The sequence below is a fragment of the Pholis gunnellus genome (assembly GCF_910591455.1).
Source record: "Pholis gunnellus genome assembly, chromosome: 1".
In the NCBI taxonomy this organism is placed as follows: Eukaryota; Metazoa; Chordata; class Actinopteri; order Perciformes; family Pholidae; genus Pholis; species Pholis gunnellus.
Genome location: NC_136528.1, coordinates 14,382,883 through 14,410,828, shown reverse-complemented (window position 1 = coordinate 14,410,828; position 27,946 = coordinate 14,382,883). Strand labels below are relative to the sequence as shown.

Genomic DNA, 27,946 nt, shown 5'->3' with positions numbered 1-27,946 from the left:
AGTGCTGGGATCGGATTTGCATTGCGTAACACACCGATCAGCTGTTAGACCCATGTGCTGCAGCACAAATCCAGATTTCAGCCAAATAATCCTCAGATTTGGAGCATGATGAATGCTGCACGGACCAACACAGTGTAGTGCATTTTATGTGTCAATATAATTTCTTCATGCAGTGTGTTTAGAGACTGAAATATGCGGTAGCTCTGCTCACATTGTGCTCGATTACAGGTGAATAAAAACGTTGACAACTTCTGCTTTATAATTGAAATATCACCTATAGATAAACCATGTTGGCCCCTCACCAAAGTCAACCATGTTACTGAATTTAGCATTTTTGGTCCATTATCACCGTCTGTTTTTACAATGAATCCAAAAACCCAAAGGGTGCCACAGCCCTGTTGTTTTTCTCATAAGGTGCCGTTAGGAACCAAATTTAAAGCAGAATAACCTGTGTTTTGTTCCTTTGATTCCTGTATGGAGATGTAGTGTAATAATAATAATAATAATAATAATAATAATAATAACACAAAGAGACAGAACAGCTAACAGATTGCTTTAGAAGATAGATATATTTTTTTCAGATTTGAATATTAATGTCAAAAATACATACTATGATATACAGTTTGCACTACATCATCTTAGCATGACAGACGTCACAAGTAGTAACTGAAATATTAATTTAAATATTAAATAAACTGATGGTAAGTGAATGTGTAAACACTAAACTAAGATTACTCTTTCTATTGCAACACTTCCAATAAAGTGGTTCTGTAACAGTACAAAAGTATTAGAATATTACTATTTTCTGTTTCATTTCCAGTTATGAGAAGAAAAAAAAAATCCACAGTGCACTTTTGATGTTTTGCTGTGATGCTTTCAGCTGAATGATTATTCAACTTCTTTAGTGGTCCATGGTATGTTTTTCTCTTGGACAAGCGAATGATGTTCCTCTTCCTCTTCCGAGCTCAGGAATCACAGGCTTCACTTTCAGGTCAATCAATCTGCTCTTCAACGATTAAAGGGCCTTGTTTTGCATTTATAACTAAATAAATTGCGACTGAACACTGATTTATCATGTTGAGTCCAATTAACATTTTGATTTGAGTACAGTAGCCTAAACTCTGCGGACATTTTTCAAGTGTCCAACTGCTTCTGTAGACGATCACTGGTCTCTACTCTCCTGCCAGACGCTGGAGGGGATACACACAACAGCAGGAAAAACAACGACCTATCACATCTGGTAAGGCCTTCTTAACCAGGAGAACTGAACCTGAAACATACCCTATAATTGTAACCTATGACCCGACCTCTTTGTGTAGTTAACAAAGAACACCATTTCCATCAAATCTCCCAGGCTCTTAGCCCTCCCCTCTCTCTCTTGTCAGTTCTGGGTGACAGGAGGGATGAAACATAAGATATATTTGGGCACATGCCAGGTGAGTCTTGTGAGACTGCAGTCCTTCAATTCTCTTTTAGAGCAGTTTATGTAGCCATGGGTTGCGCAAGAGTCTATATCGCTGGCATCAAGGTGTGATTGAAGCTTCAGTAGTCGCCTGCCAGCTGGAGGAGGGAGGGAGGGGGGGGGGTTATGTCTCAGCAGCGGGGAGAGAATGGTGGGTCAATAGGGGACTCTGTAGAGGACTGGAGCTCGTAGGCAGCTCCACTGTCCACCTCCATGGACTTCCTGGAAAACAGCAGACGGATGTCCCGATGGAGGTAGATCTTCCCAGACTTAGAACTATGGAACCTGGTTGAGATTGGAGAGGGAGACGAAAGACAGAGGAGAACCATCACCAAAACAGTTGCTGCATGCATTCCAGTTTTGATGCGCACTAGAGATGAAAGGACAACTTACCTCAGATGAACGAGGTAGCGCAAGGTGCGTCCCTGACCGAGGGGCTTCCTGCTGGTCTGATTGTTTGTGTCACGGCGGACGGGAACAGAGAAGGTCCTCTGACGCAGGAAAGTCTGTTGTCCAGCTGGCATGGCTCGTAGGTCGTACATCACAACAAACATCTTCACCACTGTCTTGTTGGGATTGAATAAGGTCTGAAAGGCAGAACCGGAGAAGCATTGAGAGGATTTACACAGGTTTCTAACTCTTTGTGACCTGACTTCATTGACCTATAACAACACAACCTTACATGCTGTGAAAGATACATGAAATGAACACCACACTATACATGTCGTCCTTATAATATAATATAGAGGAAAATGTCTTTCAAATTAGCACCATAAATGAATAAAAACATCACCGTAGATGATGAATCTTCCTCTATAACCACTAGGGGTTGCCCTTTCCCGTTGTTACTTGGTGTAATCAGCTCTTTGTTCTCAGCCATGTGTGCGACACATGCAGATATTTCATATAAATCCATATGTTTAGATCATTTCTACATTTGTGGAAAAAGCTGAAAGTTTCCTCACCACTTGAATGGTTCCTGATGGAGGTACACGGTAGCCCCTTTTCCCCAGGGACTCCAGATTGATCACACCCTGTGAGAAACACACGACAACAGCTGTGTCACAAACAGGCATTCAAAAGGTAATACACACCTGTGTGCAGATACAGCTCTCAGCTCAAGGCTCAGTCAGACAGGCTTTTTACAGTACTATTGATTGACTAACTGGAAACAAATAATCTCACCATATATGGTGAGGGAGCGTTGTCATCGGATACACTGTAGAAGGACACCTCCACAGGTAAGGTCATGTGACTCGGGCAGAAGGACCCGCTGGCCCCAACCTCTGCGGTGAAACCCTCCACCAACCCTAAAGGCTCCAGGCGGTAGTTCAACACACACTCCTGGGGAAACAGTTCAATATTTAAATTTTTGATAAGATAAGATAAGATAAAATCAGATAATCCTTTATTAGTCCCGCAGCGGGGACATTTACAGGATTACAGCAGCATAGTGAATAGTGCAAACAAGCGACATAGTAGAAAAACAAGATCAAAACAAGTATTATAAATAAGTAATAAAACAGTAAAGAATATTAATTAAAATAGTTAAGAAAAAATCCACAATAACTAAAATATTATATATACAGACAGAATAATTATTGTATTGCACAGATGTTTGGTGTGGTGTGGTCTACTGGGAGCTTGATACTTGATCATTGTAATTGAATTAATGTGTGTGTTTGTATGTTCTACCTCAAAGTTTCCCAGCAGACTGAGACCGACAGGTGGAGCGCTGGCACTGAACAGCTGCTGTGACTCCTCGGTGTACCCCTCTCTCTTTGGACACACCCTGAAGGGTTAAAACACGCACACACACACACACACACTTGTTGTTCAACTTGTTTTCATGGCGAGATGCGTTTAAAGAGCATAAAGAGATGTTTAAGCTGACAAGCATTCCTGTTGTGTCTGAATAGACCTGCGTCCAGGGTGGGATATAAATGATCTCAGACTGAATTTAATTTGTGTTACTCCGATGACGTAATTTACTGAAGGAAAGGGCAGAACAAAAATAATTAGTCCATTGCTCACTCAAATCTTTTGTTATATATTTTTGTTAATCAAGCAAATCTACTAGAATATAAAAAAAGAAAAAGAATATATGGCGAGCACGACAATGGCTTTTACCCACCTCAGCCAAACTGACAAGAAGTTGCCCGGCTGCTAAAATGAACTTTACACCCTGAAGCCAGAACTCTAAAAGCATCTTCCATCAAAAGAAGCACTGCGTTACCACCCACATCTGCTGTGTGTAGGCAGCGCCATGAAGCTCCGTGTATATGAAGCCAGCTCAGTTCTGTCTGCCATTTTGAGCAGAATGTGTGCGATTCTAGATGCAGCCACAGTACAGCAGAGCTTCAGCAGGTGGCAGCGTGTCAGCAGAACAGGGCTGACCTAACCTTAGCACTCAGAACAACACTCTTTTTGTCTGATCTCTCAACAAAAGACAATACTTCTCAAACCTGCTGCTGATTCAAGGCTATGTCAGCGTGTTTGGTTTAAACAAACCTCCTCTCTTATATAGATCCCTTATACACTGGTCCTATGACTTAATACTGGTGGTAAACAAATAATAAAACAATAAAATGTATTCAACTTAAAAAACAATGCCTTGCTGGCACTTGCACGTAGTAACAGCTGAAATGTTGCGGAGTGAGAAAAACAAGTTTTACAGATGCAAAGTATGAGTAACTTGTTCCAGATGGTACTATAATAAACAGATGACGTGGGAGGCAACTGTAAAACAAGACAAAAATGTTGTCTTTTAACTGTTACTAACACTGCATTAAACCCGTGAAAGTATCCCAGCCTTATCCTCGTGGACAAACTGATTTGGAGTCTGTTAACTATAGTAACAAAAAGGTCCCAGGTGAGAAAATGTGTACCTTTTCCCATAGGCCCAAGGCAAACCCTTACAGCCAGCCAGAGAGGTGTCCAGATCAAAGTAGCCCGTTTGGTTTTTCCTCTGAGGAACCTGCAGCACACAAACGACATGATTAACACGGAGCAACTTTCACAGTATCTAGGTCAGAGCTTGGACTATAATATATATTGTGTATTGAAAATCTAGGGCTTGTCTTGGCTTTGGTAAAAGATTCAAACGGAATCATAAAGATTAACCGATTGCAAAGTATTAAAGGTATGACAAAAATGTGTGCAATATGATGTCATGATGTGTATGTGAAAATAAGTGAGCTTGTGTGTTGGTGAGACCGTGTGACACCGAGAGTCTGTGTTTAAATTCTAGTGTTTACGTGTATGAGTGAGACCGATCAGAAGGCAGGAAGCTGTGATGATGTAGGAGTGTGTTAATCTTGACAAGCTTACTGAGGTTGATCAGGCACAGATGAGTCACGTGCCCCACCTGCCTGAGAGAGTGTGTGTTGTGTGTGTGTGTGTGTGTGTGTGTGTGTGTGTGTGTGTGTGTGTGTGTGTGTGTGTGTGTGTGTGTGTGTACATTAACCTTGGCTTACAACTCAGTGGACCAGCAGCAGCAACAGCAGCAGCAATAAAAGCAGCTGCCAGATACTTCAAAGTCTCTTTACGACGAGCATTCACAGGCTCTGGTGAAAGTACTGTGAGTAATGCTTCGGATGGCTTGAAATAAAGGGCAGTGAGTGTGGTGTTATGGCAAACTCAACTGCCCGGACACCGACAATGACTGAGTCAGTAAGTGTTTGTGACTTGGAGCATGCATGTTAGTGGTATCTTAACAGATGCACAATGACTGTGTGTTTCTTACAGGGCTGGAGAGCAGAGGCAGGCCAGTACAGGGGTGGAAGGCTTTGGTCGCTGTAGCATCCAAAGAGTGGCGATTCTGTTTCTTCCAGGTGTTGCAGGGGCGAAGCGGAGACGGGCTGTGAGCTCGCTGGAGAACAGAGATGGAGAGATGGAGAGAGAGAGAGAGAGAGAGAGAGAGAGAGAGAGAGAGAGAGAGAGAGAGAGAGAGAGAGAGAGAGAGAGAGAGAGAGAGAGAGAGAAAAGAGAGAGAGAGAGAGAGAGAGAGAGGAGAGAGAGAGAGAGAGAGAGAGAGAGGAGAGAGAGAGAGAGAGAGAGAGAGAGAGAGAGAGAGAGACAGTTTGCAAGTAAACTGAAACGATCTGTATTCATCTAAGCACGTTCTCATGTATCATATGCCGTCTTGATTACCACCGACATCTCATCTGCTCCCAGCAAAACACGTATTATCACTGAGCAGCTTTTAAATGATGAGGTTCCTTCTAGTTTGACGAGCTAAATTGGAAAAATGTGATGCCTGTAGTGACCTATAATTTCTGAAATTAAGTAACAGTACTTTAGTGGATAATTTCAGACTCACAATATTTTATTTGATGGAATGAGTCACTTGTTTAATCAAATATAGAATTTCCAAGAATCATAGCTAAATGTACAAACCCGTTTTAGATTACTACTAAAAATAATAGTTTAACATTTTTGGAAATACACTTATTCTCTTTCTTTCTGAGAGTAAAATGTTCACAACAAATATGAGGCTAGCACCAGCAGCCAGTTAGCTTAGCTTAGCACAAACAGCAGAGACTCCAAGAAATAAGGGGGATTTTGTTACTTTTGGTCAAAGCCAGACTAGCCGTTTCCCTGTTTACAGTCTTTGTGCTACGCTAAGCTAACCGGCTGCTGGATGTACCTTCATAATTACTGCACAGACATGAAAGTGGTATCGATCTTCTCTTCCAACTCTCTGCAATTAAACGAATAAACTTATTTGGATACCAATTTTTTGGATGCATTTCAACCAAGGCTCCTTTAAACAGGGATAGTGCACGACAAATAATTGCAGATTAGTAAATGGGCTATGACTCAATGGTATATGCACAAACAATGTCCTTTGAAGTGAGGAGTCCCTTACCAGGACAGTAGAAGGGGGAGTCATGTCTGGACTGGAGGTGTATCCAGACATCGAGGGTGCCTGGTTCTCATCCTGCAGGGCAGAGGCCTGGGCTGGTGCACAGAACTGCATCTGGGACTGAAGCTGAGGCTGAGGCTTGCTGTGGTTGTGGCTTATGTTACAGTTCATGGCTGGGCTGGCATCATTGCAAATCCAACTAAAGATCTGGGTATTCCTTGGGCTGTTCTCAAGGACATGGGAGGCAGAAGGGGTGTCATGGCTGCTGGGTGTCCTGACTACGAGCTTTTCCTGTGGGGGAGTTCGTAAACGCTGACCAGCCTGGGCGTGGGACTGGCCTTTGAATGAGGGTTCTTCAAGTATAAAGTGAGCACCATTTTGGGCCCTGGGACAATGGCATTCGGTCCCCGGATCACCCCGGGGCTCGTCTGTGCAAACGGGCGCATGTGTGGCAGCGGTGCGAACGCTGCCTCTGTGAGTTTCATGATGGCTGGGTATGTGGCCGTTGGCGGCAGTGTGTGAGGCCTGTGGGAGGTGTGTGGTGTGCGAGTATGTGCGGACCGTGTGTGTGACTGTTGTCGTGTGCGTGTGGTGCAGATGGCTGCCGCTCCTGCTGTGCCTCGGGGACAGAGAGGGGACGGACAGTCTCTCCTGGATGAGTCTAGTTATGTCTTGTACTGCCTGGGCGATCAGGGTGCCGTCTCTCTCCCTGTCCTTTTCCTTTTCCTTCTCTTTCTCATCCTCTGCGTCTCTTGTCTCGGTCATTTTCAGCTTCCTGCACGCTGCAGGTTTAGGGGAGGAGCACTCCCATTTGCTGAAAGAAGTGTCAGTCACGGGCGTGTTGTAGTGGCCGGGCCACACGCGTCCCACAGACTCATAGGGCGGTACCTCGGGCTCTTTGGTCTTACTGGCAGTTATGTCGTCATGGTTGTTGCCCCACACGGCTTTGGGAGGGTTGTCAGAAGCAAAAAGGCCAGGGGGAAGTGGCGGTGCTGTAGGGTCGCAGAAGTTGAGCCTCTGTGCGATGCGGGCAATTACTTCCTGTCTCTCCTGCAGCAGGGAGCCAATCAGTGGGTTTGTTTCATTTGCAGACCTTGGGGAGGGGCAACGCGGCGGCTCAGCCAAGGAGAAATTCTTAAAAGCTCTCAGTGGCTCAGGGATGGACCCCTTAGACCTATCACTGCTGTTGGTGCCAGACCCATAATCCTCCACTTGTGTGGGGTCAGATGAACCATTGAGAGCAGAGTACAGCCACTTCCCCGCCTTGCTTGTGGGAAGTGGAGAGGGTGAGTGGGAGCGGGAGGGCGTGGGGGAGCGAGAGGACCTGTGGAACCGCGGAGAGCCCTGACGTTGGGGGATGTTGACCTGCGGAAGCTCTCCATTCTGATATGTGTGGTCCTCACCTGGCTCCTGGCTCCTCTTGCTGTAAGGAGAGGGAACAGCCGTGTGGGGAAGGCTATTAATGGGGATGTTGTTGATGGGGAGATGAGTAATGGGTAATCCATTGAGGAGAAGGCCAGACATGGGGTTGGAGCTCTTGCTGTACATGATAGAGTTGTGAAGGAGGTCGTCTTTGCTGGGGTCCTGGCTCTTTTTGTGGGTGGGCAGGCCACCATGGCTGTTGAGGTTTGGGTTGAGGCTGGCGGTCTTGCTGTAAAGCGGAGGCAGGCCGGTATGGATGCTGCAGGCCAGGGTGGGATAGGTGGGCTGGCGTGGGAGTGACTGGACACGGACCTGCAGGGCAACACTCTGGGACACATCTGGGACCGGGAAAATGTGTTCTGAAGGCGGCTGGGAGAACTGCCACACCAACTCCTCATCAGCAGCACTGATCCTGTTTGACAGAGACAGCGAGAGAGAGAGAGAGAGATTCACACGCCATCGTTAACTTTTAAATCTTAAAATATCCAGGAAGTGTCAGAGCCTCCAGAGATTCAGTTTTACTTCTTCTGATTCAATTTTTCAAAACAAAAAGTTGAAAAGAAGACTACTTTAGATCAAGTACTACTACTGACCTGTAGAGGATGTTTCTTGGGACGATACCATGGGAGGCGCTGAGCCAGGCGCTGAGCTGAGAGAAGAAGACGTAAGAACGAACTGCCAACAGCAGCGTCTTCTCCTCAATGAAGCGATCACCGCTTCTATTAGAAACACAGTGAGAAAGAGGAGGAAATGTGCCAGTATGTCAGGTTAATGAGAAAACCTGTACACAACGTTCCCCGTTTCTACACGTCAGTAGGAAAGTGGGCCAATTTGTAAGGCTAACTAACCATCCGAGTGCCAAGTTTAATATTTTCATTTTTTGCATTTCATACTTTTTTTTAGCCGTCACCTTTTAGCTATTCTGTACATTACAGAAACAATAAAACCTGCACGGAATGTTTTCATTAAACACAAAAAAAGTAGGGATTTCACAGCTCTTGTGGCGGTTTATACGCTGTTTTGGGCGCTAAATAGCGTTTTTTTTTGGATACAGCCTTTTAACTACAAACCTTTAAACTAAAACACACCATGTTTGTCTTGTAAACAGGAGATTTTAAACTAAATGCTGGAAAGCATAATCTCCTTTCTATCAATACAACCGGACAACAACATCTCTCTTCCAGCATTACCCATATTTAAATAGTAAGATCATGTGTGTATATGAGCCTCACTGTCTTGGGACTGGCTGCAGGGTCCATCTCTCCAGCAGCAGAGCGTCTTGTTTGATGATCGGGTCGCTGATGGGGTCGCTCGGGGGGCACTCGTCACCATAGCAACAGTCTGGCAGGAGCATGACCTCGATCATGATGGGGATGCTGTTCCTCCAAAGCAGGATCACCTCCGAACGGGTTCGCCTCGCCTGCCGACACTGGACACACAAAGGTGGAGGGTTAGTGTTCGTTACTGAATGTCAACACCCGGGCCTTGAGCTTTAGGGGGCAAAGCAGATGGGACCCACAAAGAGAGACTCACTGAGAGATGAATGTCTCAAGAGATTTTATTTCGGTCACATCTCAGTTAAAAGCCATGTTGTAAATGCTGCCGTTTGTAAAGTGTATAATGTCTAGATTTTGTACAGTTTGAAAGAGGTGTGTGTGGTGTCTTGGGTGCCGAGTTCAGAGTTACCAGTCATCACTAATATCTCAAAAACAACAAACAATATGTCAAATGTGCATCCCTTTGCATAAGAAGGCCTAAAATAAAATGCTCATGACTTGAATGACGCAAATGAAGCAGCAACAACAACCTCTAGTGAAAGGAGAAGAGAGTGCCTTCTGTTCACACTTTAGGTGTGCATAGATGTGTGTGTGTGTGTGTGTGTGTGTGTGTGTGTGTGTGTGTGTGTGTGTGTGTGTGTGTGTGTGTGTGTGTGTGTGTGTGTGTGTGTGTGTGTGTGTGTGTGTGTGTGTGTGTGTGTGTGTGTGTGTGTGTGTGTGTGTGTGTGTTACCTGGGGCAGTTTGTCGCTGCATTCGTGCTTGTGAAGAGGCGGCATGGCCGACTGGGCTGGCGGACAGTGCAGCCCCTCGGTTCTGCCCTTCACAGAATATTCTGGCGTCCGTCCCTCTGTGATGAGCAAGGTGAGAAACACCAGGAACTCCTCGGCATCGTACTCGAAAAACTCCTCCGTTGCATCTAGGAGAGGCAGAGAAACAAGGAGGGTCAGCGGAGCTTTTCAAACCATTTCACGTCCAAACAGCAAAACAAGGAACCAATCGGAGGAAAGCAGCAGGTAAACTACTAATCTGCCAATGCTGCGACAGATGCTGGGGGGGACAATACAGATGCAAACAGAAAACCGCCTGCATTGACATGTATTTACCCTCATTTACATCTGAATTGGTTTCACCGCAGTAGATAAGGTTATTTAACTTTGGCTGGAAAGACTTGTTTAGAGAAGGGGGGGGGGGGGGGCGACATAACCTTTCCAGTATGACCGCTTCAGAGGAATATATTTAGACCTCCCATGTCAGCTGAGCAGAGGGGTGAAGCCACACACTGTGTCTCGCTTATACAGTACTCACACACCTGCATACAAGTATAGACAATGCTCACACTGACGTCATTCGCAGTCATTGTGAAGAACACTTACAAACAAAATAACAGAATGAGGACAGAGAACAACAGAAATAGTAGCGTCATGCTGCACCGCCCGGTGCGCCACCAATTTTGCCAGGGTGGGGTTGGGCGGGGCTAGCATGGTGACCAGGACAGAGAGCTGAGTCAACCTTCCACCATTCAGGAACAGACTATTCCCCTCTGAACCAACAGCAAGACTCAGAAAGGAGACCAACAAGGAATACTCGTCTGGTTGTCTCGTTCAGATTATGGCTCATTCCGAGCCACCCTGCTGTGCCCTACTAATCACAATAACCAAGTTTAGAGCAGTTTGACCAGGGTCGAGACGGGGGCGGTGTTATTAGGTCACCAGTCAAATGCTACGAGCTGTGGCTCCTCAGTTTGTCTCCTGAAAACCAAACTAACAAAATCCCGGTCTGCTTGTGTTGTAATTGAAGCTAAGATCTAAAGTATTTTTAGCCCAATGTTGAGGCACCCGTTTTAGCGCTCTTATCTCCTGCGCTCCTCCAGAGAAAACTCCCAGAATCCCGCAGGAGGTCAGTTGACACACAACAGCTCCGAGAATCACAGCTTTCTTTCTTTACAGCGCACAAGAAGAGACACTTATGTAAAGAAGCCGCCTGTCTACAGTCTCGAGCCCTCCCCCAACCTTCATTTACATCGGAGTCCAAGACATTTTAGGTCACGATGATGTGGATACTTTATTTATATTTTAATCATTTTGCAGATGTCAAGTCCTCATAAGTCTAGAAGTACAAATACACACACGCACACATGCACACACACCCTGTCCTCCTCACACCAGAGGCAGGCTGGCCAGAACAGAGTCCCTCTCAGCTGGCTCTGCAGAAGTGTGATCTACGAGCTGAGCTGCTGCTGCTGAATGTGTGTGTGCGTGCGTGTGTGTGTGTACATATCGCAGTGATCCAGCCAGTCACGCACATTCCTTCTCAGGGAACTCCTCCTACATGCCTTTGAGCTGCTGCTGCACGTGGAGAGAGGCGCAGTCCAACACAAAACATGAGGAGGGAGGAGAGGGGAGGTAAGGAGAGGGAGAGAGGAGGGGGGGGGGGGGGGGGGGGGGGGGTCTGTTAGCCAGCTGTAGGCTTAATAAACGCAGGGTGAAAGGGATGAAGGCGACATTCAGGGACAATCTCCTTCTCTTCGTGGGCTGGAATCGGAAAGGCTTGAACAAAGGGAGCAAGGGACCAACGGTGAGAGAGGAAAAGGGAGCGAGAGGAATAGAATGTACGACAAAGGTCAAGTGTCACCTTCACATGATGGGTGAATGTACGAGATATACAGCAGTGGGCAGTGTAAAGTGTTCCCAGTACACACTGGGAAAGGCTGTGGTTCCTGATCGTATTTAGGGACATTGTGCTCGAGGTGACGCTCCAGGACAGAGGCCAGAAGCAAAATAGAAAGGAAGCATAGGTGGTTGAAGGAAGGGAGGTAAAAGAGTGATTAAGGGAGCAGTGGAAAACAGCCTTTGTCAAGCTGTGTGCTACAAGCAGAGCCCTGATGATGTGTGCATTGTGGGTTTCAAATTGCTGCTTTCTAGGAAAGGCAAACATACACACGGCTAGAATACACATAACAAAAACACACGCGAAGACACAGTGAAAAAACAAACACACCATCACCAAACATGTGAACCAACCCACTGAAAACATACAGACACACAGCAACATGCACACATACACGTGCAGTGCAGTGCAGGACAAAGGACTAGTGATGGAGGCTTTGGATAAGAGGCCCAGCACATAGATGAGAGCTGTCATTCTTTAGGGCGTCGTGACTGAATAGAACATTCTTATGAAGCCTATACACACACACACACACACACACACACACACACACACACACACACAAACACAAAGAAACACAGCCTAAATGGAAGCTGGGAGGTGATCAGGATGCAGGACAACACATAAAAGGCAGAGAAGCAAGAAACCCTTCCATAGACATGGAAAGACAGAGCTGTGTTCAACATTCAGAGGCACATTTACAGAACTGAGACCCAGTTTCATAGTTTTTCAACAGCTTGAAATAATCCAAACTAACAATCCGATTGTAATATTCAAGAAAGAAAAAAACAGATGTTTCTTCAGCTTGACGCAGAGATCTTTAGAGTCAAATCAATGGTACAAATATTTAATATAATTTATGCAGCCTCCTCCTCCTCCTCCTCCTCCTCCTCCTCCTCCTCCTCCTCCTCCTCCTCCTCCTCCTCCTCCTCCTCCTCCTCCTCCTCCTCCTCCTCCTCCTCCTCCTCCTCCTCCTCCTCCTCCTCCTCCTCCTCCTCCTCCTCCTCCTCCTCCTCCTCCTCCTCCTCCTCCTCCTCCTCCTCCTCCTCCTCCTCCTCGTGTAAAGTCCACTGGTCTCCATGCATGCTGTTTGAGAAGTACCATAGCAACTACTAGCACTGCTTGAGAAATGCAAACAGAAAAAAATAAATTCAAAAACACATCTCCTTGAGGAAAACATAATCAGGTTTAGGTCCACTTCTTAAATAAGAGGCTCTGCTGATGCATCCTGCACAATACCGACCAATCATGTTACACTGGTCCGACTCTTTTCCATGTGCGTGTGACCTCTCCTCCATCTCCCGATAATGTGTGATCTGAATTATGTAACGCCTCGAATTTAGATTCAGGCATCTTATTATTAGACCTGTGACCGCCTGCCACCAAGTGCAGCTGGAGTCCTGCCTACAGATCGCCTGGTTGGACCTGTATCCCCCCCCCCCCCCCACACACACACTAACACACACACCTCTCAGCTTTCTCCGTGTCCTCGGGCCAAGAGATCAGTATAGAGTCATGTGGAATGGAAAAAGGCCTACCGGACAAGAGTGTTCAGAGTAAACACGCCTGCAGTGCACACTGTAACACACTGAGGAGTGATTCATCATTACCTAAGACCTGTCAAGAGAGGCAAATGAGTCAAACATGTCAGCGCCTGGTCCAAATGGTTATGGCAGCGAGTGAGATTCTGAAGCTTGTCGTTTGAATACATGCTGCTGGATTCAGTTTTGCACGTTTTGCGGCGTGTCCGTTTTAAAACAGAGAGACAGATGGGAAGACGGACAGGAGGAGAGAGAGAGAGACACTAAGTGGGAGACACGTTCATATAAGCCGACCCATTAATCTGTGCACTGCGGGAACACAATCACTGCATGGTTGGCCCTCTTTCTACTGCAAAACGCTGCTCTGCAAACACACACACACTCAAACAGTCACACACATATACTCACAGCTAATTTGAATGCTGTGCAAGAAGCCATATGGCAAAAACCACTCCCGTCCGTCCTCTGTTGAGCCGGTGCAGCTCACTATGTTTGTCATTTGTTTGCGACCGCGTTTCATTCAAATGAAGCAGAGAGCACAGCGAGAGTCTAGCTGGTCTTTCCTCATTAGTGATCCGTCTGTGTTGGGGGACGAGAGACAAAAGCCAGCGGCAGATGAGGAAAAAAAAAAAGAAGAGTCACAGATCAAGGTCTTAGCCGGAACAAAACGCTGATGAGTGCACCTGTGGCTAGACTACTGGTTATCAAAGACTACAGCGCCACACACACACACACACACACACAATATTATACTGCAGCAACCGGGGAGAGACGAGACATACTTCAGAGGGAGAGAGAAAAGACAGAGGAGCAGTCTAAAGGGCAGATAGGAAACACGCACTGCTAGTTGAAAAAGGCAGACAGGAAGTCAAATTAACGAGGTTTCCAGTTAACTGTTTGTTAGGTGAATTTCATGCAAACGTTTGAGAAACCTGGCAGAAAATAAGTGAATTGGGCGGCATTTACGTCATCTGAGTTGACCTAAGCTTTCTAAATTTCAAAACCCAAGAAAAATTAGGTGCTTAAAATGACAACAAATTATCGTTACTGTTCTTTTGTGACAGCTCGTAAAGATGAAAACATACAAGTCTATATGTTGTGATAGTAGTAGACAAATGTATTACAGACAGTTTAAAGTTTAAAGGTCACTTTAGACCAACAGAGAAGTGAACAAAAAAAAGCTGCACAAGAATCAGACAAACAAGGCAGACAGGAAAACACAGAGACGAGCTTAAAGACAGAAGGACGAGTAAGCTGAGTTTATAGGGACAAATCACTATCAATAGGGAGTTCAAATTCTACTTAACTTTGTATAAAATATCCAAGCGTAATATTCAAATCAATGTAAATGTGTGACAAAAATAAACACTTCAAAGAATGGCTCGAGTGGTACACTTGTCACTGATTTGTCCCAGTTCACTGGCTGTGAAAGTAAACAAATAACTGTCCACACTAAAAGGCCATCACTGCTCCAATGAGTCCCTTTTCTCAGAAAGATAAATAATAAAAGTAAGAACAAAGGTCGGTAGAAGTGGAGCAATTCCTGCATGAAAAACAACACAGCATGCACACCAGAGGGTTTTGAAGATGTTAGACTTGCTCTGTGTTTAAAATCATCTGAGGTCCACACTTGATATGATTTAAGACATTTATAATTTGTTTCTGGGACCTGCAGACTGTAGATAAGCAGCCTGCCCGGAGGCTGTGTGCTCGAGGCATTTCCAGGCAGCTTCCACACAGCAGAGGCAGCAGTGTGCCGAGCTCGCTGAGGTGTGTCGGCTTAACACACAATGATATCAAGCTCCTTCGGAATGGAACTGAACAGTGAAGGTTCAAGGTTCCTTGCCGACTGCAAATTCCTCATTCTGATCAGGTACAGCACCGGATGTTCTCCACGGGAAACGGGAAACAACCCAGGGCTTTATTTATATACACACACACACCTCTCTGCAAACGATTCTGCCATGTTTTGCATTCGCAGGAACCTCAGCTGAAACAAACAAAGCACTTCTCATTTCTCCCTAAGTTGCTCAACAACTCACGAGATCGTGTTCATCTCTTGACCTGTGCGTGACTGGTGGGAGCAGAAACTGACACAGATCTAACTTTAACACCAGTTCTCATTCAGTTGCGTGGGGCTTTGTTGGATGAAAAAAAGTCAAACACGCTTTTATGCACGTATGATCGTACAGTCACCAGCAAAAGTGTGTCATCGTACGAAAGACCACAGAGGCAACATTGTTTGCGTTTTCAAATGGTTACCCTGAGAACAGCGAGGCAAAATTGCAGTTTCAATTTTAAGTGAGAACATTTGAGATGTGCAGCCCTAACACGCACACGCACGCGCACGCGCACGCGCACACACACACGCACACGCACACGCACACGCACACGCACACGCACACGCACACGCACACGCACACGCGCACGCACTTCTATCACGAATACACAGAGGCAGAATGGGAGAATACACTGAAGGCTCTTCCATGCCAAATCTCTTTACTGCAGCCCCCGGTAAGATAAATATAGACACAACTTGGTAGCTCTCTTTTTCTCTCTCTCTCTCTCTGATTTTTAAAGGGCAGGTTCTTAAAATCAATTATTTGATGACTTTGTGATGGTGTCTGCAAGCAGCAGCCATGTTAAAAAGGGGCTGATGTGGTGAATGCCTGAAGTCAGAGGTGGGAATCTCTCAGCACCTCACGATTTGATTCCCGAGGGCTACGATGCGAATATTAAACGATTATCCATTCATTTTGATGCATTAAAAACTATTTATATACATGATTTTGGGATATTTATAATGATTCATAATTTAAAAAAACGGATTAATTTACTTCCATTATCTTTTGATAATTCAATATTAGTAACAAATACTAGAGATGTGTTAACTGGGTTTAACTTCCACGCACAAGAACATAAATAAAATCGGGCCTGTAGCAGCATCCTCGTGGTATAAACACAGAAATCAGCATGTTCTGAGTCACGTGACATAACAAGTTACCCTTATTCACAAGTAAACAATGCAGACAATCAAATCCTCCTGTTTTAGGCAACGAGCACTCAGCTCTCGTACAAAACTATCGCTTTCTGGACCACGTGGTGGAACAATACAGTGATAGAGTGCGCGGGTACGATCGCACAAAGTCTGTGGTAACGGATGTCCACACAGGCCTAGTTTAGAAAGTAAACAAGACGCACGTGGATTACTTCTGTAGCGTTCAGGGGTCGCGATTAAGAATGGAAAGCGCAGCGTCGCAGAATTGTCACAGGCGATCACAACGTTGAGAGGCGAGTTTGAAATGCAAGAGAGAATCGAGATGCATCTTAAGAACCGATTTTGAAACGTATGCCATACTGGGTTCCTTTGATGTCTATGCTCTGTAGTTAGTAGGCTTAGTTAAGTACCACCCTCTTCCCAAAGCATTGCACAAATAGCTAATGGAATATTTGGAAAATACAAAAGGAGCTACCCTAAAATCCCCTGGACATGTTGTTGTACACTATGCAGCTATCCCAAGACTATGAAAGCACACAGCCGGTTTAAGGTTTTCAAATGCAATGGTGGCAAAGCAGGTGGCAGATCCGAAGTGTCAGCAGCTCTGGCCACTGCTTTTCACCACCATGGGAATTGTTTGCAATGCTGTCTTTTCTGTTCCACAGCCAGTTCTGCAGTCTGACTATATTTGGAGACCAGCTGGTCTGCAACACCAACTGAACTGCATCTCCTTTTCCCCATCTTGAAGGGTTTCTATGAGCACTTCCCAACAAAACGTGCAAGACAAGACAACTCCCAGGCCCTAAAGAGAAGCTACTGTATGCATCCACTCACTCTGTGGATACATGAATGTGTGAACGTATGTAGTACCATGTAGCACAATCTGGTACACACAGAACAGCCAACTTTAAAACATTCTGAGGATCCACGGACATAACTTCATCTGCTATTCAGTAAAAGCTGTGCTTACACAACACTGTTTACAGAAATTCTGTGAAGTATTTTGCTTGTTAGCATAACATGTTGTACTTCAGTCAAAGCTCCCTGAAACCTGCAGACACACGAGTGCTTTGAGTGCAAGCATAGCGTTTGTCCTCTTCAAGATGTCACACTAAAATGTAGTGCCGTATACCAGCCGATCTTCCACACTGACGTTACAACTTAATTGCAAATTCTGGTAGTCCTGAGGTAAGGTGGCGACTGCAACTGCTTAGTCTTTTCATGTTCCTCATAACGGTGTTGAAAGGCAGAACAAAAATAAACCAGTAACCAGTACGAACACAGACCAATTAGCCTTGAGGCGTCTATTTTTGCAGTCTAGCGATGGCGTCGTCGTGACTTAAAGCATATTGTGTCTTTCACTGCCCATGTTGAGGACATGAAGACAGGCAAGAGATGCCTGTCGGTTTGAACAGCTGATATATTTTTAGGGGGGCAGATGATCACCAGCTAAGAATATGAAACCTGAGGTTTTATTTGATGAGATATTTTCAGCAGCTAGACATTTTAGATTACTTCATAATAAATAAGTTGAGACTTTGCTTATTAGTACGTCTGAGGAAAAAAAATCGACTAACCCCCACGAGCCAAGACAATACTACAAGAGTTCTAGTATACTATCAATATGCAAGCAGTAGCATTTAAGACAATTAACTGAGCCCTGTGGTAAAGCAATACAGCATCACTGGTCCTTTTAAAGTCCCAATATAAAAAGGAGTTGACTCAGACGCATGGCCTCAGTCACTTCTCTTCTGTGATCAAAACTTTTGACCGGGGGGTTGGGTTGGGTTGGGGGGGGGGGGGGGGGGGGGGGGGTTGTTACCGGGGCAAAGGAGACATTGTCTTCAACAATCCCGCCACGGTGATTGATTGAAGAGGGTCTGTTTGTAGGAATGAGCTGCACCAATACGTGACAGCGAGCTGCCAAGAAAGTGTTTCAAGGCAATTAATGCTCCTGTTGTGCTCCGTTAGTGTGTGTTTTATGACACACACTGTGTATATACACACACAGCATATGCCTGTGTGAGAGCACGTCGTTGTGCTCCGACTGTATACCATGTCCTTGCGTTGTACGCAGACACTGTTGTGTGTCCGTTAAGCCGTTTATGTGGTCGTACTCGCGGGTGTGTATGTTATCGTCAGTGTGTCTCACTGTTTATGTTCCTCTTGTGTCTTTTTGTTCTCCAGAGGTTTGCTGCTAAATTACCAATTGTAATAACAGGGTCAGCTGTGTTTCCATTGCATTTCATAACATAGTCACTGCCAGCTCACCGTTCCTGTTTTTGTCTGCCTTTTGTTAAAACATTAAAAAAAGAAAAAAAAACACTGGAAGTGGTGGTGAAGTCTGCCAAGAAACTGGCGACAGTTTGATGCGTTTGAAATTAAAAAACATTTGTTTTAAATGACTGCTTAAAGACCACGTGACCCCTGGTAGTTTAGATTCTACTTTTAAGTTGGCTGTGAGTAAACTAAGGCCGTTGTCTGTCAATCACTACTTGGTACCAGAAAGTTTTGTTATGGTTTCCAATAGTATGTGCTCGTCTAGCCTTCCTCCATACATTCCCAGTTTCCTCCCACTTCATTAAGTGAAACGTTTCTTCAAATCTGTAGACTTAGGATCTATGATGTGTGTGCGTGTGTGTGTGTGCGCGTCTCCCACTCTGCAACACAAAGGGGCAGATTCTCAGCCCACGTAGCAACAAGCCCTGATTGGCTGAGAGGAACTTAGTACACTTCCAGCTGAGGAAGAACCATTCTTCTGTTTTGTGAACTCAGCTGCTGTTATTCTCCCACTGCCAAAAAACAAACACACACACTCGACCCAGACAGACCCACCACCATGCCCTCTCTCTGACACGCATCATTGTCAGCCATGAAGAAAGCGGTTGTTTAGAAGCTCAGCAACTAGCGAGCACACTATTGAAGTCACAAGGTAAACAAGCTCTGAGCCTGTGGGAAGAAAACTTTTCGTCATGAGCCATACGCACTTAACCGACAGACCTCACCTCAGCTGAAGAGGGCGAAAGTAACTGTAAGGCTCCGTCTGACCTAGGACCTGATTCTAGACAGCATCCATGTGCTAGGTCTATCAATTACTTCTTTCACTTAGTTCTTTACATGTCCATGTCTCACTTTTCCGTACGGCTTTCTGAAATGGCCATAGAGAGAAAAAAAAAAACATCCCATATTTTACGAACATAGCTGCGTATTTAGAATTAGTAGGTCATCTATTTTAAACTCACACTTGCTGCAGTTCATTTCTGTTGAGTCCATGCACACAAATCCCAGTAAAATCACTTGTGCTGTTCAGCTTTCTTACAGCATCAGGTCGGTTCTGTGGAATGAAAGCGGCAGAAACAATGGCAGCCTATCACGGTTAGGTAACGGTGGCTGACCGAGTGCTGCATGCCTTTAACCAGGCCGGTTACTGCCTTTGATTCAGAATACTCCCCGCCAGCTCCTGACCACAAAGGCTGTAAATTAAAATCCCAGACCTTGGTTAGGAATGATTTACAGTATGCTCTCTTCAACTTCAACAACCATAGCAACTGCAGTCCTTGAGTAAGGTACTTGAAGCCGCTGTTATTCAGATGAGTTGCTCGGTGGCTGAAAGAGGAAGGCTGGTTGCACTGGGCAGCTTCAAGGTGCCAAAGCAGTTGGCTGAGTAAATGTCAAGCTGAAGAAAATGCTGTGTGCTGTAAACTTTCAAGAGATTGTATAAATGACCCATGAATACTTAATGAGGTAGGCATACTAGTGGCTAAAGAGGACTTAACTGCATGTGTGACATTTACATGTTCATCACAGAGCTCTCTCCTCAATCTTCCTCTCATCTTTCCTGAAATGCTAGAAAAGTTGATCTTCAGACGCAGTGACCTACGGGTTGTAAAAAAATAAATGTTCTGGAAACTCGTTTTTTTTTTAATTCTGCAGGCCACTTAACTTAACTGTGTGCACAGACAAAGTCTCCTCGACCAATTCCTACCTCCCATTATGGCAACGTCGGACACTAAATATTTCCTAGAGCAGCTTCAATTTCAGCAAGCTGCCTGATGGTATCTACAGGACACTAGGGCAGTAGGACAAACCAGCCTCTCTCTGTAACCAAAAGCCGCCCTGTCCAACATGAATGCACAGGCCTTTGACCTCCCCGGTGCTGTCCATGCCAACTTCTAGAAAGGAGAGTCCAAAATGAGCAACCCGAGCAGCGTAACGAAAAGTGTGTCAGTTGTGGCACAAGCCGATCGGGGGGGGGGGGGGGTTAACTGGAATTAACCGCTTCGGACAAAAAAAAAAAAGCACAAGGCCGAAGTCTTGATGTGCCGGGAGAGAAAAAAAACCCTCAGAGCATTCTCTTAATGAATGATTCATCTGCCACAAAAAGAGGCCATCGAACAGCTCTGGTTCACCTTCTCTCCTTTCATTAGTTTACCGTATCCCATGTATTTATGATCTAGAACTACTTTTTCTAAACAACAGTAACAGTATGTCTCCACACAGAAAAAAAAAGAAAAAGAAAACTGATTATTAACCCAGTTCAACAGGACAGACTGACTGGCAGCATGAAGCAGCACTGGGGGTGAAAGGGGAATCGCCTCGCTCATTATTGAGGCCTGTTGGCCTGAAAGCGATGAGATGAGACAATGGAGAGAAGGACAGGGGATAGTTGTGACGAGTCTCAAATTTAGTTAACCTCACGCTCTTGTGAATAAACAATGTGCCCCGGAGGTACTCTCCGTAAACAGAGACTTGGGAGTTTGTGGAAACATGATTATATTACTTTAAAAAGGAATAGTTCCCATTAGAGATGGGTCAATTATCGCTCCATGGATATTATTTTTTGTCTTGTTTAAATCAGTATTAGTGTACTCCCAGAGTGAAAGCACAGATTGCAGGCCTTAGAAAACTCAGATTCTTCAATCCAACTGTCGCTTTCTTTATTTCCTCATTAATTTAAGAGAAATTCTGCTGCCATTGTGCTTTATGAACACTACTGAGAGCTAATGTTTTTCATGTCGTCATCCAGCAATCAATATAAATGCACGCTGATCAATCTGTCAGGCCCTACTGTCACCTACTTCCTTTGTGTGCTTTAGATAGTAAGTCAAGCAAGCTTTCTTTCTGTCAATAAGCTTTTTGTTAAGATATTACCTGCAGTGGTGGTGGTGGAGGTGTTAAAGTGCTGAGGTGTTACAGTAGCTGAAACTATGCGACGTGACTCAGAGGACGGGAGAGAAAAAGAGAGGAGGGGAGAGGGAGATACCAGAAGAGAAGACGTTAATTCACTATAAAATGCCAGGGTGGAAAATGACGTTCAGTGTTTTCCAAAGATAACGTCCACAAATGTCTTGTTTGGCCCACAGCGCAAAGATATTTAGTTTACGTTCATAGTAGAGTGAAGAAACCAGAAAAAAACTCACATTTGAGAAGCAGAAACCTGTTTTTCTTACAAAACTACTCAAACCGATTAATTGATTATCAAAATAGTTAGACATTAATTTAATAGTGGACAACTACATTGATTAATTGCTGCAGCTTTAGAGGTCAACAGCAAATAATAGTTCATGAAGTCTCTATACGACAAGTTTGTACTTTTTAGCTACTTCACTCACACCCTCAGATGAAGAAGAGACATAACCGAAGACAAACTTAATATGCCAAAAGACAGACAGAAATAAAGACACAGAAATGCACACCGCTCCCACATCTACACCACCACCAGGAGAACACCACAGGGTCCAGATGGCTCTTCCTGGTCCTGTAGAGACGGCTGCCGGTTGGCTACGAGGAGCCACGGGGGGGGAGGGAGGATGTGACGAGCGCACCAGCAACAATGACATCACTGGCTCAGTGGCACCCTGGCAGCAGAAATGCGACCCATGCTGCTACTCTCAGCTTTCGCCGGTCCAACACTAAGTCTGGGCGGTGTATTTATGCGTGTCCGTACAGCTCGTTAACACCGAGCCGCGATACAGAAGAGCTGTACTAAATGTGTAAGGATCACTGTGCACATGTCCCGATGAAGGGTCAGTGTGCTAAATAAAATGTTCTAGCATTACGTCAGAGCGTTGCTGGACTGGGAGCACTGGGTGTCCAATCCAATATAGCGGAATAAGGACGGCTAGGCTACTTACAGTCAAACCTGTCACAACAGCATAGATTTAGGCTGATTACTCCGGGGCTCTGGATAGTAAGTCACAGCTGAATGCCGACCCAGTATCGGTGTTCATTGCGAAAGGCAGCTCTGAATCTCGCTGTACAATGAGGGAGTCCAACATGTTCAGTGCAGCTGGGTGGTGTTGTATTGAAAAGGCGATATGGTGAAATGCTCGTGTTGACTGCAATTAGTTGATGTTATATTGTTTATGCGTAAAACAGGGATATCCATAGGTGAGGGAAAAAAAATCAAACCTTTGAAATAAATCTCAATGAAATACAACGTTAGGTGTTTCAATGAGTCCGTTTCTGGAGTGTTGTGTTTAGTTTCCAATGGTCATACATGTTATAGGTAAGAACAAATATTAAAAAAGACAGCACCTTCAACCAGTCTATTTTTGATTTAGCTAGAGAACTTGAGAACGGAGTGCCAGTAAATAAACGAGTCGATAAAGTTAAAAAATTATAGAAATGAACTCCCACTGTGTGAGAGAAGTAAGACGGCAGAGAGCACCTGTTATGGCTGCCTCCTGCTACGAGGTAAATCAGTGACGAGGACGAGGCAGGTGCTGTACGGGACAACTGTGTATGTCGCTCCGGGTTATCTGGGTCTCTCGTGAGAAAGAGTGTATACTCATTGGCAGAACATTTCCAAGAAAAGTTAAGTGCAGAATTTTTTTTTCATTTTAAAAAGCTTACTTTTTAATCGTGAGCTTATTTGTGGGGGAAATACACATGAAACACTAGGTCTCATGGCATGTTGTGGTTCAAATGACGGTCAAATTGTAACCGTGCACTGAATTCAGCAGCACACTTGTCAAAAGTACAGATAATTTGCCAGCATCCCAATAAATAGAAATTAGTAAAAATACAAATCTTTATCTTCATCTTTAAACCCTAAGTTTGCACACGGCCCACACTGTCGGCTCGAACATTCAAAGTACTAGTTAAGCACTAGTTAACATGCTAGCTAGCTATCTCACCACATGGCACATTTCACAATGGATTTATTTGACAAATGAATGGATTTATTTGGAAAATCAATGAATTATGTCTTCTTATCATATGGCAGAAAAGATAGTTTCTTTCAGCACATGACAGAGTAAATAAAGCCTGGGCAGATAACCCCTATGTTTCCCGTTCATTTCCATTAATTCCCAATAGATTCCTGTTAATTCCCATGGAAAGTGAATATTCTGGGAATTTGGCAACCCTAAGCTCGGACGTCTCAGGGCAGCTGTAATCTGGCTGAGCACAGGCAGTGGAGTAAATTGAGTGAGGGGGGGGGGACTTGTATTTAACTCCTCCTTAAAGGACTAATGACTTTAAACAGGAAGCAGCACCATACAAAAACACAAAGTAACATAACAGAGAGCCGGAGCACAGCGCAGAGGCTTGCCAGCTGACGGAGTCTTTCCAACATGACTAAATCTAAAGTCATCCCTCTGTATAATGTTTAATGTGTGTGTGGAAGAAAGAGAAGGAGGGCTGTGGTTGAGGGCATAAAAAGGAGGAAGCACTCAGTCGCCATTCTTAGCTCATTGCTCATACATTTCACCATATGACCATCAAATACAACGTCTTTTACTTGTAATGTCCCCTTCGGTGGTTGAGAAGGGGACCACAGTAGAGCAGAAACAGACATATTTGTATGGTGTAAATTCCACTGTTCGACATGTGGAGATGGGAACACGCTTAAACAAAATGATGTCTTTAAGGATGCAAATAAAACTCAGCTTTACCACACTTCGGCTGAAACCCGATGAGGCGAGCCATGTTTTCCCTGACTGGTGTGAACAGGTCGAGAGTCTTTCCAACAGCAGCTCTTTATGGGACCAGTAAAAGCTGTCAGTTGAGCCACGTGGTTCAACGGCACAGCGCGCATTAGCCAGTAGCAATCGGTTAGCGTACTCTCTGCCACACTCACGGTCTCATCACACCCCGCATGTACTCACACACACGCCATTCTGACTCACAGAAAAACAAGGGGGTCAGATGACTCTGGTTGGGCCCCTGAGCACAACACAAGTGCTCCTCTTCTACCTTTATAACAAAAGCCTGGCTCACAAAGAGACCATGAAGAAAACTCTGCTCTCGTGAAGTCTAAATTCTTTGTTTTCATCAGGAGCTGAGGTTTGTCTAAACTGATGCTGCTCTTTTCTTTGGATACCAATTCCGGTACATGGTTCCCAACTGATCCCAGTTCTGCTCTTTGTTTTTCAGTTTGATATGTACACTCAACGGCACCAATAATGTCCAAGATAATATAAGGCTGTAACAAGACATCACTACTTATGTGGCAACATCTAACCATGTTGTGGCAGCAGTGACTAAGAAACTGAAGTTGGATTGTTCACATCAGCCTGACATGAGATCTGTTCATTAAGGTCAACATCAGCACACACAGATACAGAAAGGTATGGTACTGCCCGAACCTATCACCTCATCACCCACCCAAAGCCGTGGCTTGACTTTCACACCCACCTGACCAGGAGCTCGTAGCCTTTGACACTTGTTGCAGGAGTTTCAGTGTAAGACGCACATGTCTGGACTTGTTCACCGCCCCCCCCCTTCAGACTTAATATAGCTGGGCTCTCCTAGGAACCCTCAATCCAGCGTCAGAGCAGTGAAACAGCCTGCCTCGACGTTGCCGTGTTCCAAGCTACTCAGTAAACAGCCTCTGTCACCACTGCGGCCCGGTTCTCTCAGACCAGGGAGAAGAGAGAGGCAACAGAAGGGAGGTGCGTGTGTGCGTGTGTGTGTGTGTAGGAGATATATGCCGTTCTCCACCACAGGAACGGAACAATAGCCAAATAACAATCGCCCCATCGTGTCTGCCAGTCAAACAGGGAGCCACTGCTTGTAGATCAGCTTCTACTGGCTCATAATTACAACATGACAGTGAGTGAGTGAGCAAACCTGCCGTGGTGACAATCCACAAAGGGTGAGGATCGGACTCACTGTAGCCAATCTGTCTTTCGTGGCTGATACAAAGCAGGCATACTGGAGTATTTGGTTGTAAAATGATGTCAATATTACCCGATGCGAGTCCTCAACCAACCACTCTTACAACATGCAACAGAAAGTGTTGCTGTTCACAGTTGACCCAGCATGCCGTGCTGCATCATTAGTCTATAATTACACTGTACACAGTGTACGCCAGTGTGCCCTTTATGCTGGCCAGTCACATCACACAGATGTCTGGGTCAGTCAAGGGACGGCAGGGCAAGCCTAGGGTTAAAGTCTCGGCCCGTATAGGGCACATGTGCCTCGTGGAGTCCCATTACCAGCATATTGTGGTCTAAGGAGGATCCCACTCAGGCCAGTCAGCAGCATGGCTACAGTTGCATAACATAACCTATGAAAAAAAACAACAACACGATCCGACTATCCCTGATTGACTGCAGCTAATCTCCCCATGACAAAGAACAATGGCCCTCCACTGTTTCCAAGTATGGTGCTATTGTGTTGTTGACAACTGATCACGTCAGCTGTAACCCTGGATCACAAACAACTGTGTACACTCAATCACAAAAGGAATGATAGCTTGCAGGACGAAGGAGCTGAAACGACACCTAATGTTAATTGTGTCAGGGCACAGATTAAGACGCAGAGTCCGAAATCCCCTTCATAAATGAATGCAACAATACAATTAACATAATTACTTTGAAACAAACAAGGCTGTCCCCTCTTGTCCCTGCTTCACCTCTTGCTGCAGAGACAGCGACATGTAAACAGGTTGCAGAGCATACGGCAGGAGCCTGATTTCCACAACAGGGTGGGTGTCAAGAACACTTTGCAGCAGCCTTCGTGCATGAGACCGTCAAAACAAGAGCTCCTGGAAAAGGGAACAGCACTTGCTACAAGACGATCTTGCAGGTTATACATTGATGCCAATGAAATGGGGGGAAAGAAACAGCTGACATTTGGGTTAACATCCAAAAAAAAACTAGAGCAGTGTGTTTGTGTGCAGGCGCCCTCATTGACCCGGGTCAGGTCTTTGTTAATTCACATAACCAGTGACCAGGATGACCAGCTGTTACGCAACACCCTGGCCTGGTTCTTCTCTCAGGGTGATGATGGGGGTACAGTCAGTCCACTAAAGCTGGACATGCACAGCATCAAGTCCCCTCTATATGTGTCAGTGTGTTCCCCACGTACCTCGCTCCGACTTCATGTTGTCCAGTGTCATCAGGTCGCCTTCAGGATCTCCTGGAGGGTCTTCTCAGTGGTCTCTTTCTCTCCGCGTGGACCCCCCCCCCAAAAAAAAAAAACCCTCTCTGTGACTGAAACCTGCTAGTATTAGCTAAGCAATAATATCAGCTTTGGTGCCTTGTGTGTTGGTGCCAGCTGCTGCCCCCCTATCCAACAACAAAGCATTGCTTTGTTAGCATGCTACTACTGTACGCTTCCATCGAGTCGCACTGTATTGCCGACTAGACTAACACAAAGACAGCTGATAGACAAGTCGCAGTTAGCGCTTAGGTAAAGGAGTTGTCAATCGGCTTGCTAGCGAGTAAAACAATCGGACTACTAGTGATGTAAACTAGCACGATGGCTACTCTCACAGCTCGTCTCAAATTCCACCACCTAAACCACAGTTACGTCGCGATGCATCTCTGTGTGCCCCTCTCCTGTAACATGGGCTACTCACAACGACTCTGGGGGGGGGCTCGCTAACTCTGCAGTAACTAACCAGCTAACTTAATCAGTCACTTGTTTGGTTACGCGTCTACTGGTGACGACGACCTCCCAAACACCCCGAGCCCAATATAGCGCAGGTAGCCACAGCTGAGCTGAAAATATACCGATTCCGATGACGGACGGTCTCGGTGTTTTTTTGGGGGGGGTTTCTTTCGCTACGACGAGAACATATTCAGCGCATCGTTCTTCTCACGAAACGTTAAACCGGTGACATCAGACCGATATGATCCGCTTTCTATCCATCTCCAGCCTTCGATTAGTCGCCATCTGTTTAACGTGACTTCCCTTTGCGATCTTCATTAAAACTTTTTGTCAAACCAACAACAAATAGACTAACGTAACTCCGCTTCGTAGCAGAGGGCAACGTTTTTTTTCACCCGCGAGCGTTTACTCGGGTATAATATGCTAATTAAACGCGGACAGACCAGTTGACTTGCTGAAACTAGAGAGACTAGGTCGATACTGACATTATTCAGACGACATGTAGATGAAACAGTGAACCCTCCTAGTCGTGATGCTCACAGTCTGCTGCCTGCCCTCCTCACTTCCCTCCCTCACTGCTTGTCAAAACAGATCAGCGCAGCTCTGGTCACGTGTCCCAACAACAGCCCCTGTCGTCACTTCCGCCCTGTCTGCCAGGCCAGCCTCGCATGAACTCGCAGCCATACCAACTCGCTAAAGTTACAAGTGGTACCAGAAACTTGCGAGGAAGACACGCGTCGTGTCTGTTGAAAAACCTGAATATCTTCCTGTACAGTTCTGTCGCGTCACTGACAGAACTGCACGAACAAGAGATGGGCTACTCTCTCTGCACGCTGATTGGTCGGTGGAATTCGGTGAGCGTTCACGTG

General features: G+C 45.3%; 1 protein-coding gene across 1 annotated transcript; it reads right to left on the bottom strand.

Annotated features, from left to right (window-relative positions):
* Nucleotides 1-556: 556 nt before the first annotated feature.
* atosa (atos homolog A) lies at nt 557-27,617 on the bottom strand. The gene is made up of 12 exons (XM_079166444.1): nt 26,553-27,617; nt 9,761-9,945; nt 8,984-9,180; nt 8,345-8,470; nt 6,333-8,163; nt 5,208-5,333; nt 4,351-4,439; nt 3,158-3,254; nt 2,648-2,806; nt 2,428-2,496; nt 1,856-2,049; nt 557-1,747 (listed from the first exon to the last, which is right to left on the bottom strand). The coding sequence occupies exons 1-12, from the start codon at nt 26,581-26,583 to the stop codon at nt 1,594-1,596; spliced, it is 3,258 nt and encodes a 1,085-aa protein (XP_079022570.1). The 5' UTR covers nt 26,584-27,617; the 3' UTR covers nt 557-1,593.
* Between the last annotated feature and the right edge of the window lie 329 nt (nt 27,618-27,946).